Source organism: Thunnus maccoyii, chromosome 2, assembly GCF_910596095.1.
Source record: "Thunnus maccoyii chromosome 2, fThuMac1.1, whole genome shotgun sequence".
NCBI lineage: Eukaryota > Metazoa > Chordata > Actinopteri > Scombriformes > Scombridae > Thunnus > Thunnus maccoyii.
The window spans coordinates 31,429,439-31,453,426 of record NC_056534.1 but is presented as its reverse complement, the minus strand read 5'-3'; the positions used below and the strand labels follow the sequence as shown (position 1 = coordinate 31,453,426).

Sequence of the window (23,988 nt, the reverse complement as noted above, 5' to 3'; positions counted from 1 at the left end):
GCAGCATACATAGTATTTATTTCATGACACCACTAACTGTGGGCAGAGGATACTGCCAAGGCGTGTGTGTGTATGTGTGTGTCTGTGTGTGTATATGATTTTACCATTGTGCGGGATAGAAACACACCCCCATTCAGACATCAGATGGGAAAGTTATTTTTTATTTAATGTATATATACATTAAGTGTTACAATGAGAATGAGAATCATGGTTGAGTGAGACTACCACACACAAAAAATAAAACAAATATTCACTCGTAGAACTAAGTGTATGCATGTGAGCACGTTGTGAAATAAGGAGAGAAAAAGAAGAGAGATCCTTATAAAATCTTGGTGTTTTATAAGTTGAACTCACGTGGCCTGTGTGTCCAAACCACGTGATCAGCCTGCAGCAGAGAGGTTGGTTTGAGTTAAACTACTGTACTTGCTGCAGAGTGGCAGCATATGTACATAAAACAAGTGTTAACAAGTCGAATTTTGGGGTGCACTAATTATGACACAATCAGCTAAATACTGATATTCAAATATGGCAGCTGAAATACCAAAAAACTAACTAATTTGCTATGTTTTGGATTGTCTTTCCTTTGTGTTTTAATTGATTTCTATAGTTAGTTTTCCTTTGATGGGTGATAGGTGATGTAAAGGATAAATGTAACCAGATGAAAAGAAGAGAAAAGTTGCATAAATGAAGGAAATGGGAGGGATGGATAAAGTAGCAGATTGGAGGGAGTGACAGAATAATAAAGAGGGAGGGAGAAGAGGAGAATAGAGAGACATCAGGACCAAACTCACTGCCTTCTTTTCCTCCAGTGCTCTCTCCCTTCTTTCTCTCAGTGAATCCAGGCTGAGATCAACAGATAGGTGAGTTCAACTTCAGCATTTTTCTCTGTCTTCTCTTCACTTCACCTTTTGTCTCAGTTGTTTTTGTCTTTTTTAATTTTTTACCTCAGTCCCCTTTTTCCTCTATGATATATGATTTCATCCCTGCAGCTGTCTGAACTCATCAAACACTCATCTCAATTTTAATTCATCCTTCATTAGTCTGAGTTACTGCTTTGATTTACATATATTTGTTTATCTTATTAGATGTATTTATGTATGTTGGCATGTTATCCATGTGTAGAGCAGAATTTGACTGACCTCTGACCCTACTTTAACATGCCTCTCTCATCCTCTCCTCTTCCTCAGATTGCTCCTTTTCTCCAGTTTCTTCCTCTTTATTAGAAGAAAAAGGTTTTAGAGATGGACCAAGGATGAATCAATCATTGCCCATTAACCAAAATGTCTCTCACAGGAGCAGACCCGATGTTTTATTTATGTGTGAGAAGATTTTTATGACAGTGTTTATTTGCTTTTGTGTCTGTTGGCTAAATTCATGCAGCTAAGCTTGAGGGTTTGCGGAAAGCCAAAGTTTCCGTTGGCTGGATGTAGAGGCTACATTTAGCACTGGTTATTACCCCCTTGCCCTGACTGGTTCAGACTGAGGGCTGTGCTCAAGCCTCTGACTGTCCTTTAAATGACTTTGATTATTATAAAAGATAAAAAGATCTATTTTTCTTTTGTTTTACTGTGGAATGTCCCATAAGTGTTAGAACAGTTTCTAATTATATGTTTTGTCAGAGGAAGGAATGTGAGTTTCATGGCTTTGCGTGATTTGGGGGATTTTTGTGGTACCATGTGCATTTTTATGTTGGGGTTCCTGCTTTACATTCACATTCTCCGGTTTCTGTTATATTCCCCTCGTCTTCACACACCTTCACACTGCTTCTGTTTCATTCGCACCAGCTTTTCTTCACTCTCCTTTTTTTCTCTCCAGGATGGTGTGCCTCAGCTCCCTGTCCACACTCCTCCTCCTCCTTCTTCTCTACACCCCTCCGCTGTCTGCCCAGGAGGTGCTCGTACGTCTCGCAGGTGTAGGACGGCGCAATGCAAACGAGGGACGTGTGGAGGTGTTCTACAATGGCGCTTGGGGTACAGTGTGTGATGACGAGGTGGATCTGCACCTGGCCAATGTGATTTGCCGACAGCTGGGCTTTCAACGCAGCTTTACGTGGGCACACAGTGCCAAGTTTGGCCAGGGACAAGGTATGTCCTGCCAAGAACATTTTGTTTTGAACACCTAAAGTGCTCACTGATTTTTTTATTTCTCTTGATTCAATGACTTACCACCCTTTGTTGCTCTTAGGTCTGATCTGGTTGGACAATGTGCGCTGCATGGGCACAGAGCTCTCTATTGCAGAGTGTCGCTCCAATGGTTGGGGAGTCAATGACTGCACCCACGCTGAGGACCTGGGGGTCATTTGCAGCCCAGAAAGGAGACCTGGCTCCCCCTCTATCTCTTTGGAGGAGGCCCCTTCATCCTCCAGGCGCCAGCCAAACCAACCAAGACAGAGAAACCATCCACCGCAGTCTGTGTCACCCCCAGCTCCACCTGCAGCCCAATCCCAAACCTCTTTATCTGCAAGAGGCCATGAAATCGCCCTTCATCGCGGCCCATCTTCTTCACGTCGCAGCAGCATCTCGCCACAGGAGAATGGCCACGAGATCCAGATTTTGCGACGGAATCGTCCCAGAGGAGACCAGCAGGTCAACCCAGCCTTGCCTCAAGGGCACCAGCTACCTACACATCTGGCAAATGGCGCTACCTACAGGCAGAGACAGGAGACAGCAAGGAGCGGTCCACAAGCAATGAGACAGGAGGCACAGGGGCAGGTGAACAGGCAGCAGTTCAGTGGGAACCATGTTGAACCAGAGCCTGTTTATCCAGGCATGGGAATGGAGACAGATGCACACTACACACAGGTAAAAACACACACGGGCATAGATACACACACAACTTCTAGCACACACCAAAGAAGTAAACTGCTCAAGCTTTATTCAGGCTCCCATACATAAATGTCATTTGTGGAGCCACAGGCCAGTGGGCATGTATAATTAGAGACAAACCTAAAACCAGACCTTCTCCAGATCCAGTTCTTAAGCACCAGCAGGGCCTGAAGTTTAGGAACCAACCACCAGTAGCTGAAGAGTCACAGTTCTTTGCAAGGAAATGGCAAGATATTTATCACTTGTGTTTGGCTTTCTTTTCAACTTGGAGAGTTTAAACTGTCTTCACTATTTTGTTATCGGCATGACACATATCCCTACACATTAAACAAACTCTGTGTTCTGGTAGTTTTCTTCCTGTTGCCTATGTAATGTGGATGATTAGAGGGTATGATGATTAGAGACATAGCATATCATCTCATCATGTTATTCTTCTCTCGATTACGTGCTGTTTGCAGTTAATTAAGTGAAACAACTGTTGTTTGAGCAGAAATGAAGTCATGTCTATTAACTCAGATTAATCCTGTTTTAGTGTGCATGACAAAAGCTTAGTCAATGTGGGTTGAGGTTAGAGCAAAGCCTTCAAAGCAAGTGAAAAAGATCCATTTCTATCCCCTGACATAAAACCTTTTTTTTTTGGATAAAGCAGTGCCATACTCAATTATTTATCATCTTTTTAAAAATTGCATGTTTTCTGGTGGACAGGGATCTTCGAGGGTTCACTTAGAGGAGGCTCGTCTTCGGCCTGTGCTCTCCAGCAATCATGGCGGTCTGGTGACAGAGGGAGTGCTGGAAGTGAAGCATGCTGGGAGGTGGCGTCATGTGTGTAGCCAGGGCTGGGACCTCAGCAGCAGCCGTGTCGTCTGTGGCATGTTAGGATTCCCTGATGCAGAAGCCTTTGACCAAAATGCCTACAGGTGAGTATGTGAGAGTGGATGAAGGAGGGAGACAGAAAAAGAGTGAGTGTGCACACAGATGCGTATGTGTGTGTATGGTTATGAAAGGGATGGAAAAGTGTGGTGGACACATCCCTTTGCGGATTAGGCGGCCCCATGCCTGGATTGCTGTTCCATCCCCCCCATAGTAGAGGTTAACCACAACTGCTGTCATTAGTACAACCACATTTGGCATGTCCACTGTGGCATCAGCCGAGCCCGGCTGCTGGCCAGGTCTGTCTGCCCCATTGGCTGAGTGAGGCTCGACACAGAACTTTAAAATAGTCCTAGAGAGTATGTTATTACTACAAGATTATCATCATCATCATGGCGTGTGTCTTCACATGAAACCTCCCAAACATGGTTTCTAATCTCATATAATTAAGAAACTCCCAGTGAAAACTGTGCGCAGCAGCACTTTCTAATGCGGTAGCCTGCAAGAATGACTGAGTACTCACCTCTATTGAACTTAAATAGATTCACCATTGAAACAATTTGATTTCTGTGTATGTCTCTGTTAAAATCATTAGTTAAAATAATTTAACAATGAGGAGTCAAATCACAATTTACATTCACAGCATCATCCTATTATTAAGCATTGAGCTCTTTTCGAGCTAGCCTCTGCTCTTCCATCTGTAACTCAACAGGTTTCCTTTTTTCTGTCTTTCTGAAAAGCTGCTCCTGGGGTTTTCTGCCCATATTTTAAAGCCCATATTTATTATATCATAAGAATATAATAAATATTTTTTATAATAACAACTAATCAAATGTGAAAGGTGTCAAATGCTCCCAATCATACTCCTACACCAAATGGCAGAGAAGCAATGTTAGCAACTAGCTGGTAAACATATTGTAGCATTTAGCTACTTCTCGCAGGAGTTCTTGGAGACGAAACCAGCACTAAAAGTGAATATTGGATTTACATTCATCAAGTGGACAGAAACACAACTCCAAATGAATGATGAAGTTGCTCTGTATCACCTGCAAAACGTGTATGCTAACAAGTTTGGCATATCAACTTAAAAGGCAATAATATGTCAGCGTTGTGTTCATTACTTGTTTCAGCTGCCCCCAAATGACCAAAATTAGTTGTTGCCGGTTTAATCAAACTGGGTTTCTTTTACTGTACTATACAGTAAAATTTGAACACTTCATTATCTGAACAAAGAGAAAATGATGATTTGTTCATCAGCATTCAACAACAGCTTCATGTGAGCTGTATAGTTGTTGAATCCCAGCAACATAATCACAGTGTTTTCTTCTGAACCTTCTTCTGTTAAAATTACAATGTGCTAACATTTTCTAGGTAGTCCAGTCAAAGATACATATTTAGTATAACATATAGACAGAAAACCCCAGAAATAAAGACACATAATTTGCTCAACTAATAACTTATCTGTTTAACTGCAGCCATAAATACCCCCAGAAGCACCAACACAAACCTTCAAAGCCCTTACACACATACCATTAAAACCCCAGTACCTCATTCACACACATACACACTAATACATCCCTACAAGCCTTACATCGACGATGTCCAAAATCCATGTGCACACACAAATAAACACGCAAACACATGCCTGTGCGCACGCAAACACAGCCCTCTGTGTGTCAGTCTGTCTGCCCACAGAGGTCTTTTTATGGCTTGGCTAACAGGACGACTGTACTGACCGCTGGCCTGCCCTGCACCATCTGTCTCTCCATGTCGCCAAAAATTACGCCTTGTGTCTTGCTCTGGTCTGCCTGGCATTAGGATACAGGCTGTTTCTCCTCAGCCTCCCTGTATACCACTGCCGCCACAGCCCTAGCAACAAATAAGTCTTGCTCATAGTGGTGCTTCCTTCAAGTCACAAATGGAGCAAAGACATTATCAAGACAAGACTCTAGTTGTCCATCATACCAACTTTCTAAATCTAAAGCTACTGTAGACAACAACACTGAAAAACACCTAGAGCCAAGAACCCAACCAGCAGCTTGTTGAAAGACTGGACTGGGCTAGAGTATGTTTGTTTTTTGTCAACCTCCACCCAGCTACGTGGGAGATGAATGGAGCAGCCATTTTTGTCCAACAGTAAACAGCTGGGGGGGGGGTTGAAAAAAACGCATTAGGTGGATCTTTGGCATCTAGTGCCACTGGTGTTCATGTATTCTAGGGCAGATATTTGTGTGAGGTTAAAATTGTGACGTATTTTATCCGGTTACAATAACCATTTTTAGCTGGGGCATTGTCGGTTGGTGGGATAGTCCACCACTTTGGTCCAGACTGAAATATCTACACAAGGATTGCCATAAAATGTTGAACAGATATTTAAGGTTCCCAGAGGATGAAGCCTACTTGGCTGTTTCTGTTTAACCATATGATAACAGTCACATCACATCCTCCTGGTACTGCCAACTGTGCTGGCAGTGGGCCATGCCTGCTCTTCTTTGGGGTTTGTGTCCACTTGAACAGCTGTAATTATGGTCTGAGAGATCCTCTAATCCAGAATATTCTTTCAACTGAACCTGCTGCACACCCTTTGCTGTGTCAGCACTTCCCCCTGTGGCCATGTGGTTGTTTTTTTGGTGTGACTGCTTTTGTCTCTGCCTGTTAAGTTGCTCAGCGCATTTTTACAGATGTTTTAAATACTCCCCCACTTTGCTGTGCTTACAAAAGGCAAGTGCTAAAGCCATTTTCCAGCTCCCTTGTTTCATCAAATCCACACACTCTTTGAGGCTCACAGTAACTTCTTTAGTTCCCTTAATTTATTTATTTTCACCCCCTGCTCCTTGTTGCTCCCCTCCTCAGTTACAGCTTTTTTAAGAGACTTTTTATGTCTTTGTGGCAATTATGCTAAAAGCCGCATTTCATGGAAAGTACATCATTATGACCCCTTTGAGTTTTCGTTCCATGGAGGTTGATGGGACTGTCTAAGGGCTGTTGTGGAGTCAGTGTGGCAACCTGCTCTCTCTTGAGTGAGCCGATTGTTCCAGTCAGGCAGCTTTGCATTCATGCAGTATAATGACAGGTTATGTCTCCTTTCCTGACAGTCAGCTCCTCTCTCCAGTGTGGCTTATGGTATTGTGTGGTCAGGGTTGCATAAAAAAAAACCTGGCATCTAGCTGATGATCCTGAGGAGTAAGGAACTCTTCTCCTGGTTAAAAGGATTCATCAGAACCTGTTTGTTGAGCCTGAGGCTTGATGCTGCGGTTGACTGTGCTTTGTTTCAACCTGACAAGTGGCATCATCTACAGTGCTTTCAAGTCTCAGTAAGACCACTGAAATTGGTCTGAAAACCATCTCTGCTGTGAAGTTAGGCAATGCTTATAAAAGTTGCCCAGTTCACAGAGATTTCAGTCTTACATCACTCGCTCCTTGTTTCCCAACACGCAGTCCTAACGTTGGGTAACGACACGTGGGGATTTAAAGGGCTTTGTTTTTACAGAGGCAAGGCAGGGAAAGTTGATATGTACGTGCATATTTGCATGTCTGGTGTGTGTGAACCAACATGCTACTGCTCGACCGCACAGTAGACACTGCCAAGCAGAGCAGGCAATTATATGGGTAGCACTCACCCCCCTCTCACCCTCCTCAGCCTCCTCCACCCCCCTCCACCCCATGAACTAACACCCCTCTTACAGTCTGTCTCTCTCTTTTTGATTTACCACTGTGTAATGAAATATTTTAAACTGTGCAGACAGACACACAAGCAGATAGACGAATGCAAACACACACTGTAATACATACAGTACCCATTTACAAAAAATTCACTCCTCATCAACATAAAGAGAGATCTGTATTTCAAGATTAATGTAGTTGTAGTTGTTCTGTCTATACAAGAGAGAAACAGAGAAAGATACTAATTGCAATGTTTTATCTCATGTAAAATTTAGTAGCAACTAGTGGAACCAGTTACTCAAGCTAGTGTAAAAAGTACAATATTTTTCTCTAAAATGTAGTGCAGTAGAAAGATTCACTAAATAAGAAGTATTTAAAGCTGAAAATTATACTAAAAGCTAAACTAATCAATATTTTTATATTAATAATGAATTGAATTACAAACCAGCTCCTTTCAGCTCTGTGGGGCTTTTTTTTCAGTCTCATTATTCTGATTAAGCTCATTTCCAGATGTAGCAGGCAGCGGTTTTCAGTGAAAAAGCTCTGATAAACCCACAAAGAACCACCTGCTCAACACTAAACACTGGTGAAAATAGCGGAGCATATAACAGCTGAAAAGCCAGATAATTCACCACAGGAGAGCATAACAGTCAAGAGGAGCCAAAAGCACGTGACTAAATATACATTACTTCTACCTCTCAAACTCCACAATTTGATGTGATTCCAAGATGTAAAGAGGAAGAGTCAAAGACGGAGTGTTTCTCAGCAGATTAAACCACTTTGAATGTGTTCATTGTAGAAGAGGAAGATGAACAAATGTATCCACCAGAGGAGGCCAGCTGACTGTTGTTAGACTGTTTGTCTAAATTACTTTTCTCCATTCTTTGACTTCAACAAACATCACAAAATAGCACAATGTAACAGCTTATCTGAGGTTGGAACTTTCCTTTTACTGTGACAGAAATGATACATATAGTTTTCCCTTGAGTGTCTGGCTTGTTGTTGGATTGATTGTGGTGCACATGTTCCCTACAGTTGTTTTTCTAGCTCCACACACATTTCTCAGCTAATGTTGGGAACGTGCATAACAATTTGTGAATTGCTAGGATACTGGGGTTCTCCTGGAGAGGAAACATCTCCCTTTTTAGTCTGCAAAATGTTTAATTGCATCACAAATCTGGTTGTATGGTAAACTCTTCTTGTGTCTATACTTAGTCCTCTGACTCATTTAATTCAGGCATGTTCAAGGCGTCAGTCACGCTGCACCTGTCTGTGGTTACACTGGTTGATGCATGTGGTCAGTTGTAATGTGTGTGTCACAGAAGTATACTTCCCAGACTCTGCCTGGTTTGTGAATCATCCTTTTTATTGAACTCCCTTTTTTTTCTTCGCTGTTTTAAATTTTAGCATAGTGTGTGTGTGTGTGTGTGCCCAGGCGTAGGGAGCCTCATTATGTGTATAGGCTACACACTGTTTCCCTTTAGGATTTGACTCTAGTTTAAGGCAATACCCATGAAACTAGACAGTTTTGAAAACCCTGTTGGAGTTGGCAGACCTCAATAAGGCCTCTTACAGGGATTAATGTATAGTGGCTTATTCATATTTTTAGTTTTTTTTCCACACGGATGCCCCAAACCAGACATACACTGTAGACATATAGACAAACACTGAAACAGAAATACCCATGAATGTAGAAATGGAAGATCTAAAAAAAAAAAAAAAAAAACATAACAAGAATGTGGAGGTTTGAGAGGAGGGAAAGAAAGAGGGAGTTATGTGATCCGTTATTGTAAATCTCTCATACCCTGTCTCGTCCATGAGGGCTATGTTTATCTCCTTCATGTTGTGTCTCCTTCATATTTACAGATTCCAGTCTGCTTATTTAAGGTTTGATAGACAGGATGGAGGAGATGTCATAGAGGAGAGGCAAGGATGATTGAGAAGAAAAGAGGAGAGTAGGCAGAAGGGAGGAGCACAGACTGCGAGACAGCTGGTTGTTTTGCCTACTGGATGTAAAGCTGAACAGTTGTCAGGAGTCTACAGCCATGTTAAGGCCTAACATTCACCATCTTAGTTTAGCCTGTTAGCATGCTAACATTTACTAAGCACAAGGTACACCTAAGGTTGGCAGGAAATTTGTTAGTTTTGCCGCATCAAATTTTGTGGCAATCCATCTAATAGTTGTCGAGACATTTCACTCTAACCATGAACAATAACCTCATGGTGGCACTATAGGAAAAGTCAGGGGATCACCATAGACAGTAGGATTCATCCTCTGGGAAGCATTAATGTCTGTTCAATATCCATTCAATAATTCAAAAGTGTTGGACCGACTGACAGACCATCATTGCCATCCATAGAGTTATGTTGCTGGCATGGCTACAAAAATCCAATTATTGTGTTATTTGTCTTTCAGGAAACAGTGGGACTCTAAGTTAGCGGATCCATCCTCCAGGTAAAATCAACATCCACTCTTTGAAGCACTCTTTGTATCGTGTGTATAAAATGGTCATGTATATAGCAAATCACAAATCTCTCTATTCATCTATCATCTATCTTTCTACTTCTTTCCCCACCCAGGCTGAGGACACAGATCAGTAAAAAGGCCTACTGGGTGGAGAAGGTGCAGTGTCAGGGTGTGGAACCCTCTTTGTCGCAGTGCCAGGCCCAGCTGTCCCTCCCCAGGAATGATGTCCCATGCCGGGGGGGCATGCACGCTGTTGTTCGCTGTGTTCCCGGATCCCAGTTCGCACGCTTTGGCAGAGCACCTGCACCACCCGCCCAGCCGGTCAGTGTGGAGGTGGAAGCCAAAAAATATAGATTGTAAACGAAGAGTTATAATTAAAGGAATAGTTTGACATTTTGGGACATATTCTTATTTGCTTACTTAGAATTAGATGAGAAGATGAATACAACTGACCCAGTGGGCTAGTTTAGCTTAGCATAAAGACTGATAACAGGGAGAAACAGCTAACCTGGCTGTGTCCAAAGGTTAAAAAAATCTGCCAACCAGCACCTCTAAAGCTCACTAATTAACCTATTGTGTGTTTGTTTTTTTTAAAATCTGGACACAAGCAGAAAGGTTAATGAGACAAGTTGTGGTTGCCTGTTGGCTCTTGCTTCATATGTAGCTAATAAGTATGAGCGTAGTGTCAATCTTCTCATTTAACTCTTGACAAGGTGAATAAGCATATTTTCCAAAATGTCAAACTATTCCTTCAAAGTAGCAGAATTACAATATATGCAAACAAACAGCAACATTAGATTAACAGTCTGTCCCATGGATGTATTTAGGGAGCTGGATACAGCGCCACCAGTCACCCTCGCTGCCAATTTGTCCTAGTGGCCACTAGCAGTACTGCAGCAAAACCCTGCGGTCCAAAAGTATTTTCCCCATAGAGCACCATTATAAAAGAGACGTCTATAAAACTGTTGACAGGACACCTCAAACTGCAAATAAGGTAAATTATTACTCTTTGTATTAGGAATTTTTAATCCATGAAGGTCTTATATTTGTAGAACTTTCCTAGAGACCAGAAAAGCGATTTTAAAGTTTGTAACTTCATCATAATGTAAAGTCTATGGGCCAAGTGGGAGAAACACTTCTGTGCATATTCAGTTAGCCTGCACAACACGGACAAAAACCTGGAAGCAAGAAACTTTTTTGGCTTATGTACCAGGCGCTTGTTCCTAAAATACATCCATGGTCTTTCCCGGGGGGTCATTTAACAGAATAATTTAGCTATTTTAATTTTCTCAGGCTGTTCCACACTGTCAAGAAAATATTCTTTTGTCTTCAGTTTAGCTGAAAGAATTGAGCTTTCCATAAGGATAAAAATTTACCAATACAAGCGTACAAACATGTCACATGAAAAAAATTCACATTAAAAAAATGATGATAAAACAATTATGAATGAAATAAAATAAAGTATGAGGCTGAAATTTAGTTGTTTAGGCAGTTTAACAATCTGAAATTGTAGCATCTTAACAGGCTTTAAAAGTTCCATTTTTCACCTCTCCTTTTCCTTGCAGTCTGTCGTGCGTCTGAAGGCGGGGCCCCGTCTCGGAGAGGGCCGTGTCGAGGTGCTGAAGGAGGGGAAGTGGGGCACCGTGTGTGACCACCTGTGGGACATGCCTGCAGCCAGCGTGGTCTGCAGAGAGCTGGGCTTCGGGACGGCCAAAGAAGCCCTCACCAAGGCTCAATTGGGACAGGGTGAGACAGAATACATAAACTTAGCTACACAAATAGTGTACATAAGGTCACGCTGCACTTTGAAGTCTATGTGATGCTTTCCAGTGATGCGTTCTGCATTACTCACCATCACTAAGGAAGTTATCGTGTGAGATGTTTGATGTTGAGTATCACAAAGACCCCTGGCTACTGTGATAACCGGTGATGATCTGAACAGTACTGACTTTGATTCGGTGCCTAAGTTCACCACGCACCCCTGAGCGTGATCAGTCCAACTCAACGATCCTTGAGACTAAACACTTCTCACTAAATATGTATTTCTAAACGGAGCGATGCAGTACTCTGAGAACTTTGGACCCAAGCAGACAAATAAACCCTGTGAAAATGTCTCCTCCTGTCCCAGAAGCTGATTGTTGAGGAATTCGACTCATGACCAATTATACAAGTGTAAACTATACTAGGAGGTTCCAGCGGCCAAAACAATGCCTTGTGTTGTTGTCAAAATAAACCTGTTATATGTGAACAGCTAGCAAAGCTTTGAAACCAGGATGTCAAGCAATCAGTGCTGAGCAGGACCAAACATTCAGAAAGATTGTGATTATTTTGGCGCTGCGTTTTTTGTGGGCAGGAAAATATAGCCATGAAAGTGTCTAACAAAAACAAATTTAAACATTTTCCTCGGAAATAGACCCTGCTTTCACACACTCACTTTTTATTCGTGCCATACCTCTGCAGTAGCTCTGTAATCACGTTAATTTCCTGCCATTATCTTTCTGCCCAAATAAGCACATTGCATGTCCTATAATGGTGGGTGTATTTCCTCCTCTCTGCTTGACTTAATGAAGTAATTCATGGAAAAACATTTGAGTGTTACTTTTAGGGCTCTATTAAAGTAGGTGCTATAGTGGTGCTATGTCTAAATAATGAACACGATTAAATGTCAGGATGGAGCATTGTGGCTTTTAATGTCAAATTTCAGGCCAGTTTACCAGTGTTGTAAGAACAAATAAGAGACAGACCTGTGCCTTGCAGGAGCCATTTGAAAGCTCATGGGTAGCGCAGTCAGAGAAGAGCGACTTGAATCTAGACTTGATGACATCTTTAGCTATTTAAGCCCAAATTATAGGCTTTATAGGACTTCAGTCTAGGCCTCACACACCTACGCAAACATAGATGTGTTCAAAGATTTTCCTCCATTTTGGCGTTTTGGTATCTATTTTGGGTTATAAAGCGTGGCCCTGGTGGAGTGTACAGTAATTTGGATAGAAAGCTCTCTGGCTAAACTCAGTTTCAGAGCCACATCAGAGGTCCCGATCATGTCTGGGCTTTTAATCCCTCTCTGTGGACATTTGTGGCTGCAGAGCCATCAGGTTTTGGAGACTTTAATGTACTGTGTGTGTATGTGTGTGTGTGTGCGTGAGTGTGTCTTTTTGCATGTGGCCTATGGTTAGAAGACATGTGAATCAATCAACTGTCGTTCCACACCCTCTTATGTAGGTACTGGCCCCATCCACATGAACAGTGTGCAGTGCACAGGCAGAGAGAAGTCGCTTACAGAGTGTCACTTCAGGCCGGTGCCGCTTTACACCTGCAAACACAGCCAGGATGTAGCAGTCCGCTGCAATGTCCCCAACACCGGCTTGCAAGCCACGGTGAGAAACACACACACACACAAAACTCAAAAACATATCCACCTATTCACATATAGGCACTGATATATGGTAGTGTTCATGGATACGCAAGAAAACAGTCTTGGCCCTCGATCCAATTCCAGGTGCGTCTGGCAGGAGGCAGAGAGCCAGCCGAGGGCCGTGTGGAGGTGCTGATGGAGGTCAGAGGAGTGAAGCGCTGGGGCTCCGTCTGCAGCGAGAACTGGGGCATCAACGAGGCCATGGTGGTCTGTCGACAGCTGGGCTTGGGCTTTGCCTCCAGAGCTCACCAGGTGAGCGACAGAATAGAATACAAATGTTCAGTCTTTGCTGTTTTTCTCTCCTTTTTTGGCTTTAAGCTTTTGTTCTGTGTGCTCCTATGTCCGCCGCTCTCTCTGTCCTGCTGTTTGTGTGTCTGTGCTGCCGTGTTATTACCGAGGCCTGAGGTAGGCTAATTACAGGCTTCTCAAAGGTCCACTTCCAGCACACTGAAAATAAAAGTGGGAAAGTGAGGCGAAGAAAGATCGGGAAAAATTCACAGAGCAAACAAACTGAAAATAGAACTGTGCATGGAAAGGGCAGTGTGAGACTGTTTTGGGGGGGCTGCTGGGAACATTTAACAGGCCGTTTTAAAATTATGAAAAAGAGTGGAAAATGTGATAATGTCTACTGATAGTTACAAAAATATAGTTTCTTTCTTTCTCTCCAGACGTATTTAACACAACGACACAAAAATGAGCTCTAAAGTTTTTGTGTGTGCACATTCTCTCCTTGTGTCTCTCTGCAGGAAACTTGGTACTGGCCTAGTTCTTCAGATGCTTCAGATGTGGTTCTCAGTGGAACTCACTGCACTGGCAATGAGATGTCTATCCAGCAGTGTCGCAGAAACACAAATGTGTACTGTCCCAGAGGAGGAGATGGCAGAGCCGCAGGAGTCACCTGTGTAGAGAGTGAGCCAAAAAAATAAAACACACAGACAAGTTTGTATTTATTGTGCAGCGACTGTGAAGTAAACTCTGCATATTTACTTCAACAGCTGCTCCCGACCTTGTACTGGATGCTCAGCTCGTCCAAGAAACGGCCTACCTGGAGGACAGACCCCTCCACCTGTTGACCTGCGCCAACGAGGAGAACTGTCTGTCCTCCTCTGCCGCCAGGATGAACTGGCCCTACGGACACCGCCGCCTGCTGCGCTTCTCCTCACGTATCATGAACATGGGCCGCGCTGATTTCCGACCCCGGGCCTCCAGAGAAAGCTGGACATGGCACCAGTGTCACAGGTAAGGATGGAGGGAGGATGAAATGAGGGAGTAGATGAAGTTAAAGGCTGCAGTGTTGACAATGAGCCAGTTGTGTCACTTAGAGGAGCTCTCGGGTTTTCATTTTAACCAACAACTGCTCATTTTACGCCTTCGACCGGATAGGGGTAACAATGTGGTGATTTTAGCTGCTTGGTTGGAGAGAAAACCTGCATAACCTCCTCCATGGCACAGGACTGGGAATCATTATGAGGTGGTACAAGAAAAATAAGAATCAACATTTAAAAAAAAAAAAAAAAAAAAAAAAAAAAAAAAAACACAGTTGCTACCAGAGGTCAAAGAATTAAACGTCTGCAGCAAAAGATGAATGGGAATTAAAGATTTGACGAGTAAAACGGGATCACTGGGTGCAGCGCAATGCAGAGATCTGAACTATAAATATCGCACAACTTATAAAAGTCTGTTATTTAACGCAATAAACACAATCCTTTACCCTGCAAAATGATGTTTACAATAAACATCCTTCTCATTGGTCACCCAGTTGTTACATTCAGAGCCATGACGAGGTTCACAGCAGCTTGGCTTCTTATCTCAGCGGTTGCGGTTTTGTGTGTCCCAAAACGAAAGGCACAGTTCAGTGTCTCTCCCAGCCGCAACCCAATCACTACCTCCCCAACCAGCAAAAACATGGTCTGACTCAGTTTTGGTAGAAAATGTCCTGGGAACGGTTGTGTAATGAGAGAAAGAGCAGCACTAGATTGATATCCATCTGCCCACCTGTGTTTTTACAATTGCTGTCTTTCTCAACAACGTAACAGGATTTATGATCGCTATATTTAAAATAAATGTCAGGGTTTTTTTACCAGCAGGAACAACAAAAAAAAAAACAGCAACAAATTCAGTGGAGATCGCTTAGTTTCTTTCTATAACTTTTTGCCATTTTTCTTCACTTTCTTCATGAATTAATTATGCTATCCCGATCCAACTCTCAGGCACTACCACAGCATTGAGGTGTTCACCCACTACGATCTGCTGACCCTCAACGGGACCAAGGTGGCTGAAGGTCACAAAGCCAGCTTCTGTCTGGAAGATACCTACTGCCCTGATGGTGAGATGGAATTCAGATTAATGACACATAAATCTACTTTGGGGGGGGGGGGGGGGGGGGGGGGGATCTGGAGACGAGAGGCAACATTGTGACAAACAAGAGGACAACAATCAGGAATACATAGAAGTGAAAAGCTGAAATCCCATAATGAGCATTCAAAGGCAGCGACAGACTCAGAGGCCAAGCCTAAATTGATCTTGGCTTCACAAAGCACAGACAGTTTAAAACAGCTTAGATCCTCTCTATTCATTTGAAAGTCACTAAAAAAAGATCTGTTTTTGAAATCATTTCGTTATAATTTCAGCCTGTTTAGTACAAGAGCCAAATTCAAATCCACAGCGACTGACAGGAAAGAAAATTTACACATCATAGCTTTCTCTTTTTAACTCTCCTTATTCTGTTTTGTCTCCCAGGTATCCATAAGCGGTATGCCTGCTATAACATGGGACAGCAGGGTATCTCAGTTGGCTGCTGGGACACCTACCGCCACGACATTGACTGCCAGTGGATTGACATCACAGACATACGACCTGGTGAATACGTCTTCCAGGTCAGGAGATTTCTTTATTATGGAAAAAAACATCTCCCAAAGTGAACTGTCACCTTATTCTTTTATACAGCATTCATGACGATATTGCACCAATGATCTCTGTAGCTTACAGTCACGTACAAAAGTGAAGAAAAAGAAAAGAACAGAGCAAGCACATCTAAAGGCACACGAGATAAAAGCTGTGATAAAAGACTGTAATTTCAGCTAAGTGGCTCTTGGCTGTGTTTACTGCCATTCAGGTGTACAAATGTACGTAGTTTTAGGGTGTGTGCGTATTTAAGGAAAGTGAATTTAGTCTGTATTTATACAGAAAGCAGACCTGCTATTATCAATCAATCAAACTTTATTTATATAGCACCTGTCAAACAAATGCAATTCAAAGTGTTTTACAAGCGACTGACAAAACGTTGAATGTTAAAAATGGATTTAGAGACTCATGTACACCAAAACAACTAAAAAGCAAAAAAAATAATACTAATACTAATAATTGAATAAAAAATAAATAGATTATAGTAAAACAGTAAAATGTTAAAAAAAATTACAATAGAATAAAATAAATAGTCATGATAAAAGCCAGACTAAACAATGGATTTTAGTTTATGTTTAAAAATATTAATATTTTCAGCTCCTCTCAGATCCTCTGGAGGCTGTTCCAGTGGCTTGGAGTGTAACGGCTGAAAGCAGCATCAATAAATGTTTTTGTTCCGCTTTGGGGAACAGCTAAAAGAGAAGAACCAGAGGATCTGAGAGGCTTTCCTGGTTCATAAACCAGCATAAAAGCATTTCTGAGAGGCAGTTTGGAGTTTCTCTCTCTGAGCCTTTGATATTTTATATCTAAAATAAAGTTAAAAAGTGAGTTAATCAGCCAGTGTCATCAGGAGACGCAGCCACATAGAGCTGAGTGTCATCATCATAGCAGTGGAAGGAGATGCTGTGCCTCCTGGTGATACTACTGTGGGGTAGCGTGTACAGATTAAAAAGTAACGGTCCTAAAATTAATCCTTGTGGTACTGCACAGGTAACCTCATAGTGTTTGGAAGAGTGGTCATCTATGCGTACAAAACATTTTCTTCCGCAAAGATATGAGGTAAACCAGTTAAAAACAATTCCAGACAGGACAACATGCTCACTTAACCTATCTAAAAGAATCTGGTGGTCCACAGTGTCAAAGGCAGCACTCAGGTCAAGTAGCACCAGAACTGAAGGCTTGTTGCTGTCAAGATTTGTTCTGATATGATTCACTACTTTTAGCAGGGCTGTCTCTGTGCTGTGATGTCTCCTAAAACCTGATTGAAACATTTTTAATTTAGTGTTTGAGTTTAAAAAGGTACTTAACTGATTAAAAACTAGTTTCTTTAAAATTAAGCTTAAAAATACGAGATTTGAAATGGGTCTAAAATTGCTGGGTGTTAAAATATCCAGCTGTAGTCAGTGATTTACTATGGCAAGGATGTCTTCAGATACAGAAATAAAAATAGTTTTAACAAGACTAGGTCAAAACCTAGTATAAGGCTGGGCCATGTATGAAATGCTAGAGGGCTTTTAATTTGTACTTCGCCTGGTTACCATCAGACATGGACAGCATTCATTTTCAAGATGTTTTTTTATGTAAGTTTATTTATTTGTATTGCACTTCTCATACAGTAGCTGTAACTCAAGGTTATGTACACATAAGAATAACTTTAAAGATACTTAAAATACATTACACCAGATTTTGGGTGTAGAAAGGGAGAAAAAATATTAAAACATAATAAAGTGACATATTAACAATCCTACAGCGAAAATTACAACAGCTTAATCTCTGCCATTGCTGTTGGGTGGTGCAAAATGCATTCTGGTTTGCTTCAGTGGCCTTCGGCCGCCTTCAGCCAACCAATGCTGTAACTTCATCACTCAGTTAGTGACAGACATTCTGTTATAGGACCGGCCCCTTGACATCACTCTGTAGAGGATATACTGTAGGTAAAAGTGCAGTGTGCTTGTTCTGCTGGCAGATACCAGGTCTAATGTGGATTATTTTCTCCCTGAAGTGGCCAGCAAACTCTTCACATTTAGAACCTGGAAGCTCGATACTGTAGTTAGTTGTGGTCCTTAGAAAGTATGGGCTTATTTGCAGAAAGTACAGGCTTATTGACAGTGGAAAGGCTCTGTCAGCACTTTACATACAGAGTGAGTTTTATGTTTAAAAGCTGAGCTCGTTGGTTCGACTGCACGTGTCTTGTCTGCATCCTGACATCCAATCTGCTGTGGTGACCTACTCATCTGTCCTCCCTCTGTCATTTGTTCTATTTTTTCCTTGATAGCTCAGTTTCAGTAAAGTGATGATGTTTACAGTTTCTAATTATTTTCACTGTGTTTATGTAAAATAAAGATGTTTAAGTCTGGCTTGCATGTGTGGACTGTATGTAAACTACATGCAGGAGTGGTCCTCCTGCACTGTATGAGCCTGTACAAATGTGACGAGTTACGTCTCGAGAGATCAAACCACATACATGTCATAAAGCAGAGATACACTGTTGCCACGACTACGTGACACAGCAGCACTTTGTGGCCAGGATTGTGGTTCAACAGTAGTTGAGCTGCTCATAAATTTGTGTTAGAAGTGAGAGATTGGGGGAGAATGCAGATCTTTCATGCAGCTGGGTGTTTCTTTGGGTCTTTACTAAGAATGACAGGGTGGCAGCCATTTTTAGGATCATACATTAAAGCCGATGAGTCACGTTCACATCAGCTTGATTGCTCCTGATTGCTCTGTCATTTAAAAATCAGCTGTGCAACCTCACAGTCTTTTACATGACAGTGACGACCTTCATTGTTCTGTAAAACAGGCTGTTGGCCTTTTGTTTCACATTATTACAAGAGCTTTTAAAAAGGCATCAACTGCCACCAAGTTAATATAATGTTTTACACTGGGACTATAAAATATGTGCTGAAATCATTGGCCGCTCTCAACATGCGATATTAAAAACATATGAAGTGCTTGACACCAAATTTGGCTGAAAATATAATGAAAAAGAATCACAATTATGAATATTTTAAATCTTAAATAGTGCTCTGTATAAATATAATTGGAACCACAAAAATTATACTGTATGTAAAAAAATGAAACTGGGTCGCTTTATTGAATGTGTGGTCAGGTTATCTGTTTGATGTGTGCATCAGGAAAATTCATTTGTGCGCTTTTCTTATATATATGGCAGGCAGACAGACAGGGTGGAAAACAACAAACCATAGCAACCAACCATGGCTACAGCCTAATGATAGGCTGCAATTTAAATCCAAAACCAAAACTGTCATCTGCATCTCTGGGCCTTTTTTTCCTGTACAGATAACAGTGGAAAGTGATGTCATGTAACGCCTGAACCCCCAATTTATACATCATGAGCCATATAGAAAAAGAGAGAACAATAATCCTGTGGCTTCTAAGGGAGCCCCGTTGACAGCCAGTTGTTTCCTAACTGTCTGAAGTAAAGTGTTACTTTCTCACTTGTTCCCCTACTTTATTAAGGGACACTCCTTTCCTTAATCAAAACTTCAGAAAGGTACTTTGTCAAGAAACCAGTGGAGACTCCAGGAATCACTGCTCCTGGACAAGAAATAGTCCTGCACATAATAATTTTTACAATTTGTATTTTGTACAGATTAAACAAACATGTGCTTTAGAGGTGCTGGCAGGCAGATTTTTTTAACCTTTGAACAGAACCAAGTTAGCCATTTCCACCTATTTCATGTATGCTAAACTATGCTAGCTAGCTGGCTGCTTACTGTAACTTCAAATTTAACATAGTCAAAGTGTATTAAATCCTTCAAAGTGGAATTGACAACTTCCCCAAAATACACTCCCAAAACATGCATCTGTATGGTGTAAAATAGGTTCTGTGAACAACATTGTTCTTAATCTGTTGTTGAGCTTAGTTATTTGAAGGAATGTTTAACTTAGATCAAAAATTTCCCAATCTAAATTAATTCAGTAAGAAAAAACAGAAAATTGAACTGTGTTAAAGATTCATCTTTACAGACCCTGCCAAGATACCTATTGATACTAGAGTTGGTATATGCAGTATTGTCTTTAATGGTTTTCAACATGGTGGGGTAAATCTGTATTCCCAGATGGGTAAAGGAATCATTGATTGTCGTTTCAGATAGATAGGGAATACTTTTGACTGAAGTACAGAAGGGCATGAGTGTGGATTTTAACTAATTATTTTATATCCAAAGTTAAATATATAGTAAAATATCATCTGCATACAGGGCAATTACTCCTATTACAACAGTAGAGAAAAGCTGGGATGCTCTAACTGCTTGCACTAGTGGTCCAATTGCCAGGGCGAAGGGCTGTGGGGACTAGTGGTACCTTTGTCTGCACGAGACTTGCAGTGGAAATGGGAATCAATAAGTTAATAAATCCTGTCTGATCAGTTATGGCGAGGGGTATGATTCACTTGAATCTTGCAGCATCGTAACTGTAGTCTCTCTTCTTTTACAGGTGGAGGTCAACCCTACCTTGGACATGGCTGAGTCTGATTTCCAGAACAACGTGATGCGCTGTCGGTGCAAGTATGATGGAGCACGGGTTTACATGTTTGGATGCCATGCAGGTAGAGTGTGAAAGCTTTTTTAGTGCACATAAATCCCATCTCTACACCTCAATACTCTCCCTATTTGCTGCTGTGTATTCCATTTTCTCTTCTTTGTTTGTTTTCATCAGGTGACGCTTACAGCCCTGAGATCGAGGACTTGTTTGACCACCAACGTCAGATCTCCAACAACTTCCTGTGAATTAAGGAACACCCAGATATAAGGACAAAAAACTGTACAACTCCTCACCACACCTCAACATATCAGGGGAAGGAGGTTGAATGACAAAAAAACATGCCAGTAAATAGAGACATGAGGGTCAGAGGGAGGAGGGTGGGAAACTGGGATGGTTCGGGAGGGAAGGAGGGAGGAACTTTATGGAAAAATGCCTAATTAGTATCCCATGACTGATCATCATCAAAGTGACTGTTCCTGTTAGAAAGTCGAGGAGATAAAAAGACGAATGTAGAAAGAAGGAAAGACAGAAAAGTAGAAAAAGACCAATGTAGGCCACCACAAGCTTCATTTCACCATGATAAAACGTTGTTTACAATATTAAAAACTTATGTTACATTTTTTTATCTAATTGAATTCCCTTGATTAAGACATAACCATAGTTAAGAAAGTGAAGACATGAAGGCACATGAGTACTTGTACAATACTTCAATAGGCTGTTGTCCATATAATATCAACACAGGTACCAGACTGTCTACAGAGCTCTGTGTATGCTTCCTCTGCTTTCACTGTTCACATTACAAATGCAGTATTTCCTGTTTCAACCTTGTGGTTTTTGGATGATTTGGATGATGGTTTTGGATTAGAATTGATTTTTTTTTTAATTTCATGGTGCTATTTTGCCGTATTTGAATAAATATTGTAATGTATTGCAAATGTATTGTCATGTACAGTTTTATATTACCTCTCTGGAATATTGTTCTTTAGGTCTCTAATTTATACAGAATTTTAATGTACTTTTAAGTTGAACCTTGTCCCTGTGTGGCTGTTTTTTTGTATTTGTTAATTTTATTATGAGAAATATTTTAACTTGTTTGTCCTTTACCTGTTTAACATCGGTAACATCAGATGAGATCTGGTTGTACCACGGTATTGCACCTTCAACAGTACTTAATGGTAGTGAAAGAATAAACATCAGATTGACAAACTGTATGGTTATTTGAGGCATGGTTATTTTACTGCAGAGCTTGCTAATGTAAAACAAAGATAAAGATTAACATTACAATTTCTGCAGATTTGAGGAATGCTGATTCACTAAAAGACAGTGATTCCCTTTTTAAACTGACTATATAGTGAAAATTTACAATTTACAGTTTCATTTAGCAAATGCTTTTATCCAAAGTGACGTACATCTGAGAGCTGATACAACACAAGCAGGGATCTAGTCAGGTGAAAACAAGACGAGTAAGTGCCATAAAACTAAGTTTGAGTCTGATAGGACGTAGGTGCCAACAGGAGATGCCCAGAGGCAATGCATAGAGTACACAGAGTGCATAGAAGCAGATTTTTTTCCCCTGTTCGTGAAAGAGCTGGGTCTTTAGTCTTTTTTTTAAAGGTTGAGAGGGACTCTGCGGATCAAACAGAGTTTGGTAACTTGTTCCACCACTGAGGAACTATAGAAGAGTCTCGTAAGCGACCTGTTGTGGTGGTGGTACCAAGTGCCTTTCATTAGTAGAGTGTAGTGAGCGGAAGGGAACGTAGACTTGAATGAGGGAGTTCAGATAGGCAGGAGCTGTTTTAGTTGCTGTTTTGTAAGTGAGTGTCAGGGTTTTGAATTTGATGTGGACAGCAACTGGGAGCCAGTGGAGTGATATGAACAGCGGGGTGACATGCGTTTGGGGCTGGTTGAAGACCAGATATGCCACTGCGTTCTGGATCATCTGCAGAGGTTACAGTCATATGCGAGTACATGCAAGGAGGCCTGTCAGTGAGAAGTTGGAGTAGACAATGCGTTATATTATGAGAGCCTGAACCAGGAGTTACGGTGCATGCTCAGACAGGTAGGGTCTGATCTTCCTGATGTTGTAGAGGGCAAATCGATATGATCAAGCAATCGAGACCATGTGAACCTTAAAGGTTAGTTGATCATCGATCATGACACTCAAGTTTCAGGCAGACTTTGTGGGCATGAGTTGGGCTGATTCGAGCTGGATACTGATCTGTTGTATTTAGGGACTGGCTGGGTTGACAAGGAGCTCAGTCTTAGAGAGGTTGAGTTGAAGATGGCGTTCTTTCATCCACGCTGATATATCGGCAAGGTATGATGAGATCTGGGCTGAGAATGTGTGGTCTGTGTGGTCAGGAAGAGCTGGGTATAGTCAGCATAGCAATGGTATGAGAAACCATGAGAGCCATGGGAGGATTACTGTGCTAAGTGATGTGGTATATATTAAGAAGACAAGGGAACCAAGCACTGACCCTTGAGGAACGCCTGTGGATAAGCTGTGCAGTTTGGACACTTCTCCACTCCAAGATACTTTAAAATATCTCCCTGAGAGGTAGGACATGAACCAGCAGAGGGCAGATCCTGAGATACCAAGCTTAGTGAGTGTGGAGAGGAGGATTTGGTGGTTAACCGTGTCAAAGGCAGCTGACAAATCTAGCAGCAATAGAGCTGAGGACTGACTAGCAGCTCTAGCTGAACATAGTAATATTTATTTATTTATTTATTGAATGGGACAGTGTGCAGTTTGAAACATTAAAGATACATTGCACCAGAGTTAGCTTGAAGCTAATTTGCATCTGTAGTCCCCGACAAAAAACATACATCAGCACAACAACGAACAGTAAAAAGCAAAAAACCACACAGAACACAATCAGACTCAATGGTTACACAGATGATTGGTCTTTAGTACATGTTTCTGTCTGGTCTTGAATGCATTGATAGAACTACAGTTCTTCATATCGTCAGGTAGGGTATTCCACTGAGTTATGGCTTTCACAGAGAAAGCTGACTGCCCAAATGCAGTGCGATGAAATGGTATGGTACAATCTTGTATAGAGGATATTCTGGAGGATCTAATAGAACTTACTGAGCAAGTGTACACAAAGTCACATAGTGGAGGAGGGACCAAACCATTCAAAATTTTAGAAACTAGGCACAAATCTGAGAATAAACTAAAATTGTCAAAGCTCAGTAAATTGTATTTCTCCAGTACCCTACAGTGATGGAAATGCATTGGCTTTTTGTCAAGAGTTTTTAGAGTTTGTTGTATAAGGACTCAAGAGGTTTTATGGTTGTTTCTCCAGCCTGCCCCCAACATGTGATGCAATAAGACA

The 23,988-nt window shown here is 41.5% G+C and overlaps 1 protein-coding gene across 1 annotated transcript; it reads left to right on the top strand.

Annotated features, from left to right (window-relative positions):
- Window positions 1–1,790: 1,790 nt before the first annotated feature.
- On the top strand, window positions 1,791–21,804 carry LOC121905339 (lysyl oxidase homolog 4-like). Its single transcript, XM_042423532.1, has 14 exons — window positions 1,791–2,084; window positions 2,185–2,801; window positions 3,531–3,742; window positions 9,775–9,813; window positions 9,939–10,146; window positions 11,391–11,571; window positions 13,048–13,202; window positions 13,325–13,492; window positions 13,987–14,149; window positions 14,236–14,479; window positions 15,451–15,566; window positions 15,980–16,116; window positions 20,603–20,714; window positions 20,825–21,804. The coding sequence occupies exons 1-14, from the start codon at window positions 1,817–1,819 to the stop codon at window positions 20,893–20,895; spliced, it is 2,691 nt and encodes an 896-aa protein (XP_042279466.1). The 5' UTR covers window positions 1,791–1,816; the 3' UTR covers window positions 20,896–21,804.
- Window positions 21,805–23,988: the final 2,184 nt, after the last annotated feature.

Coding starts and splice junctions, on each gene's coding strand:
- LOC121905339 (XM_042423532.1), top strand. CDS start 1,817: ATGGTGTGCCTCAGCTCCCTGTCCACACTCCTCCTCCTCCTTCTTCTC. Junction 9,814..9,938: donor TTAGCGGATCCATCCTCCAG/GTAAAATCAACA, acceptor TTCCCCACCCAG/GCTGAGGACACAGATCAGTA. Junction 14,480..15,450: donor ACATGGCACCAGTGTCACAG/GTAAGGATGGAG, acceptor TCCAACTCTCAG/GCACTACCACAGCATTGAGG.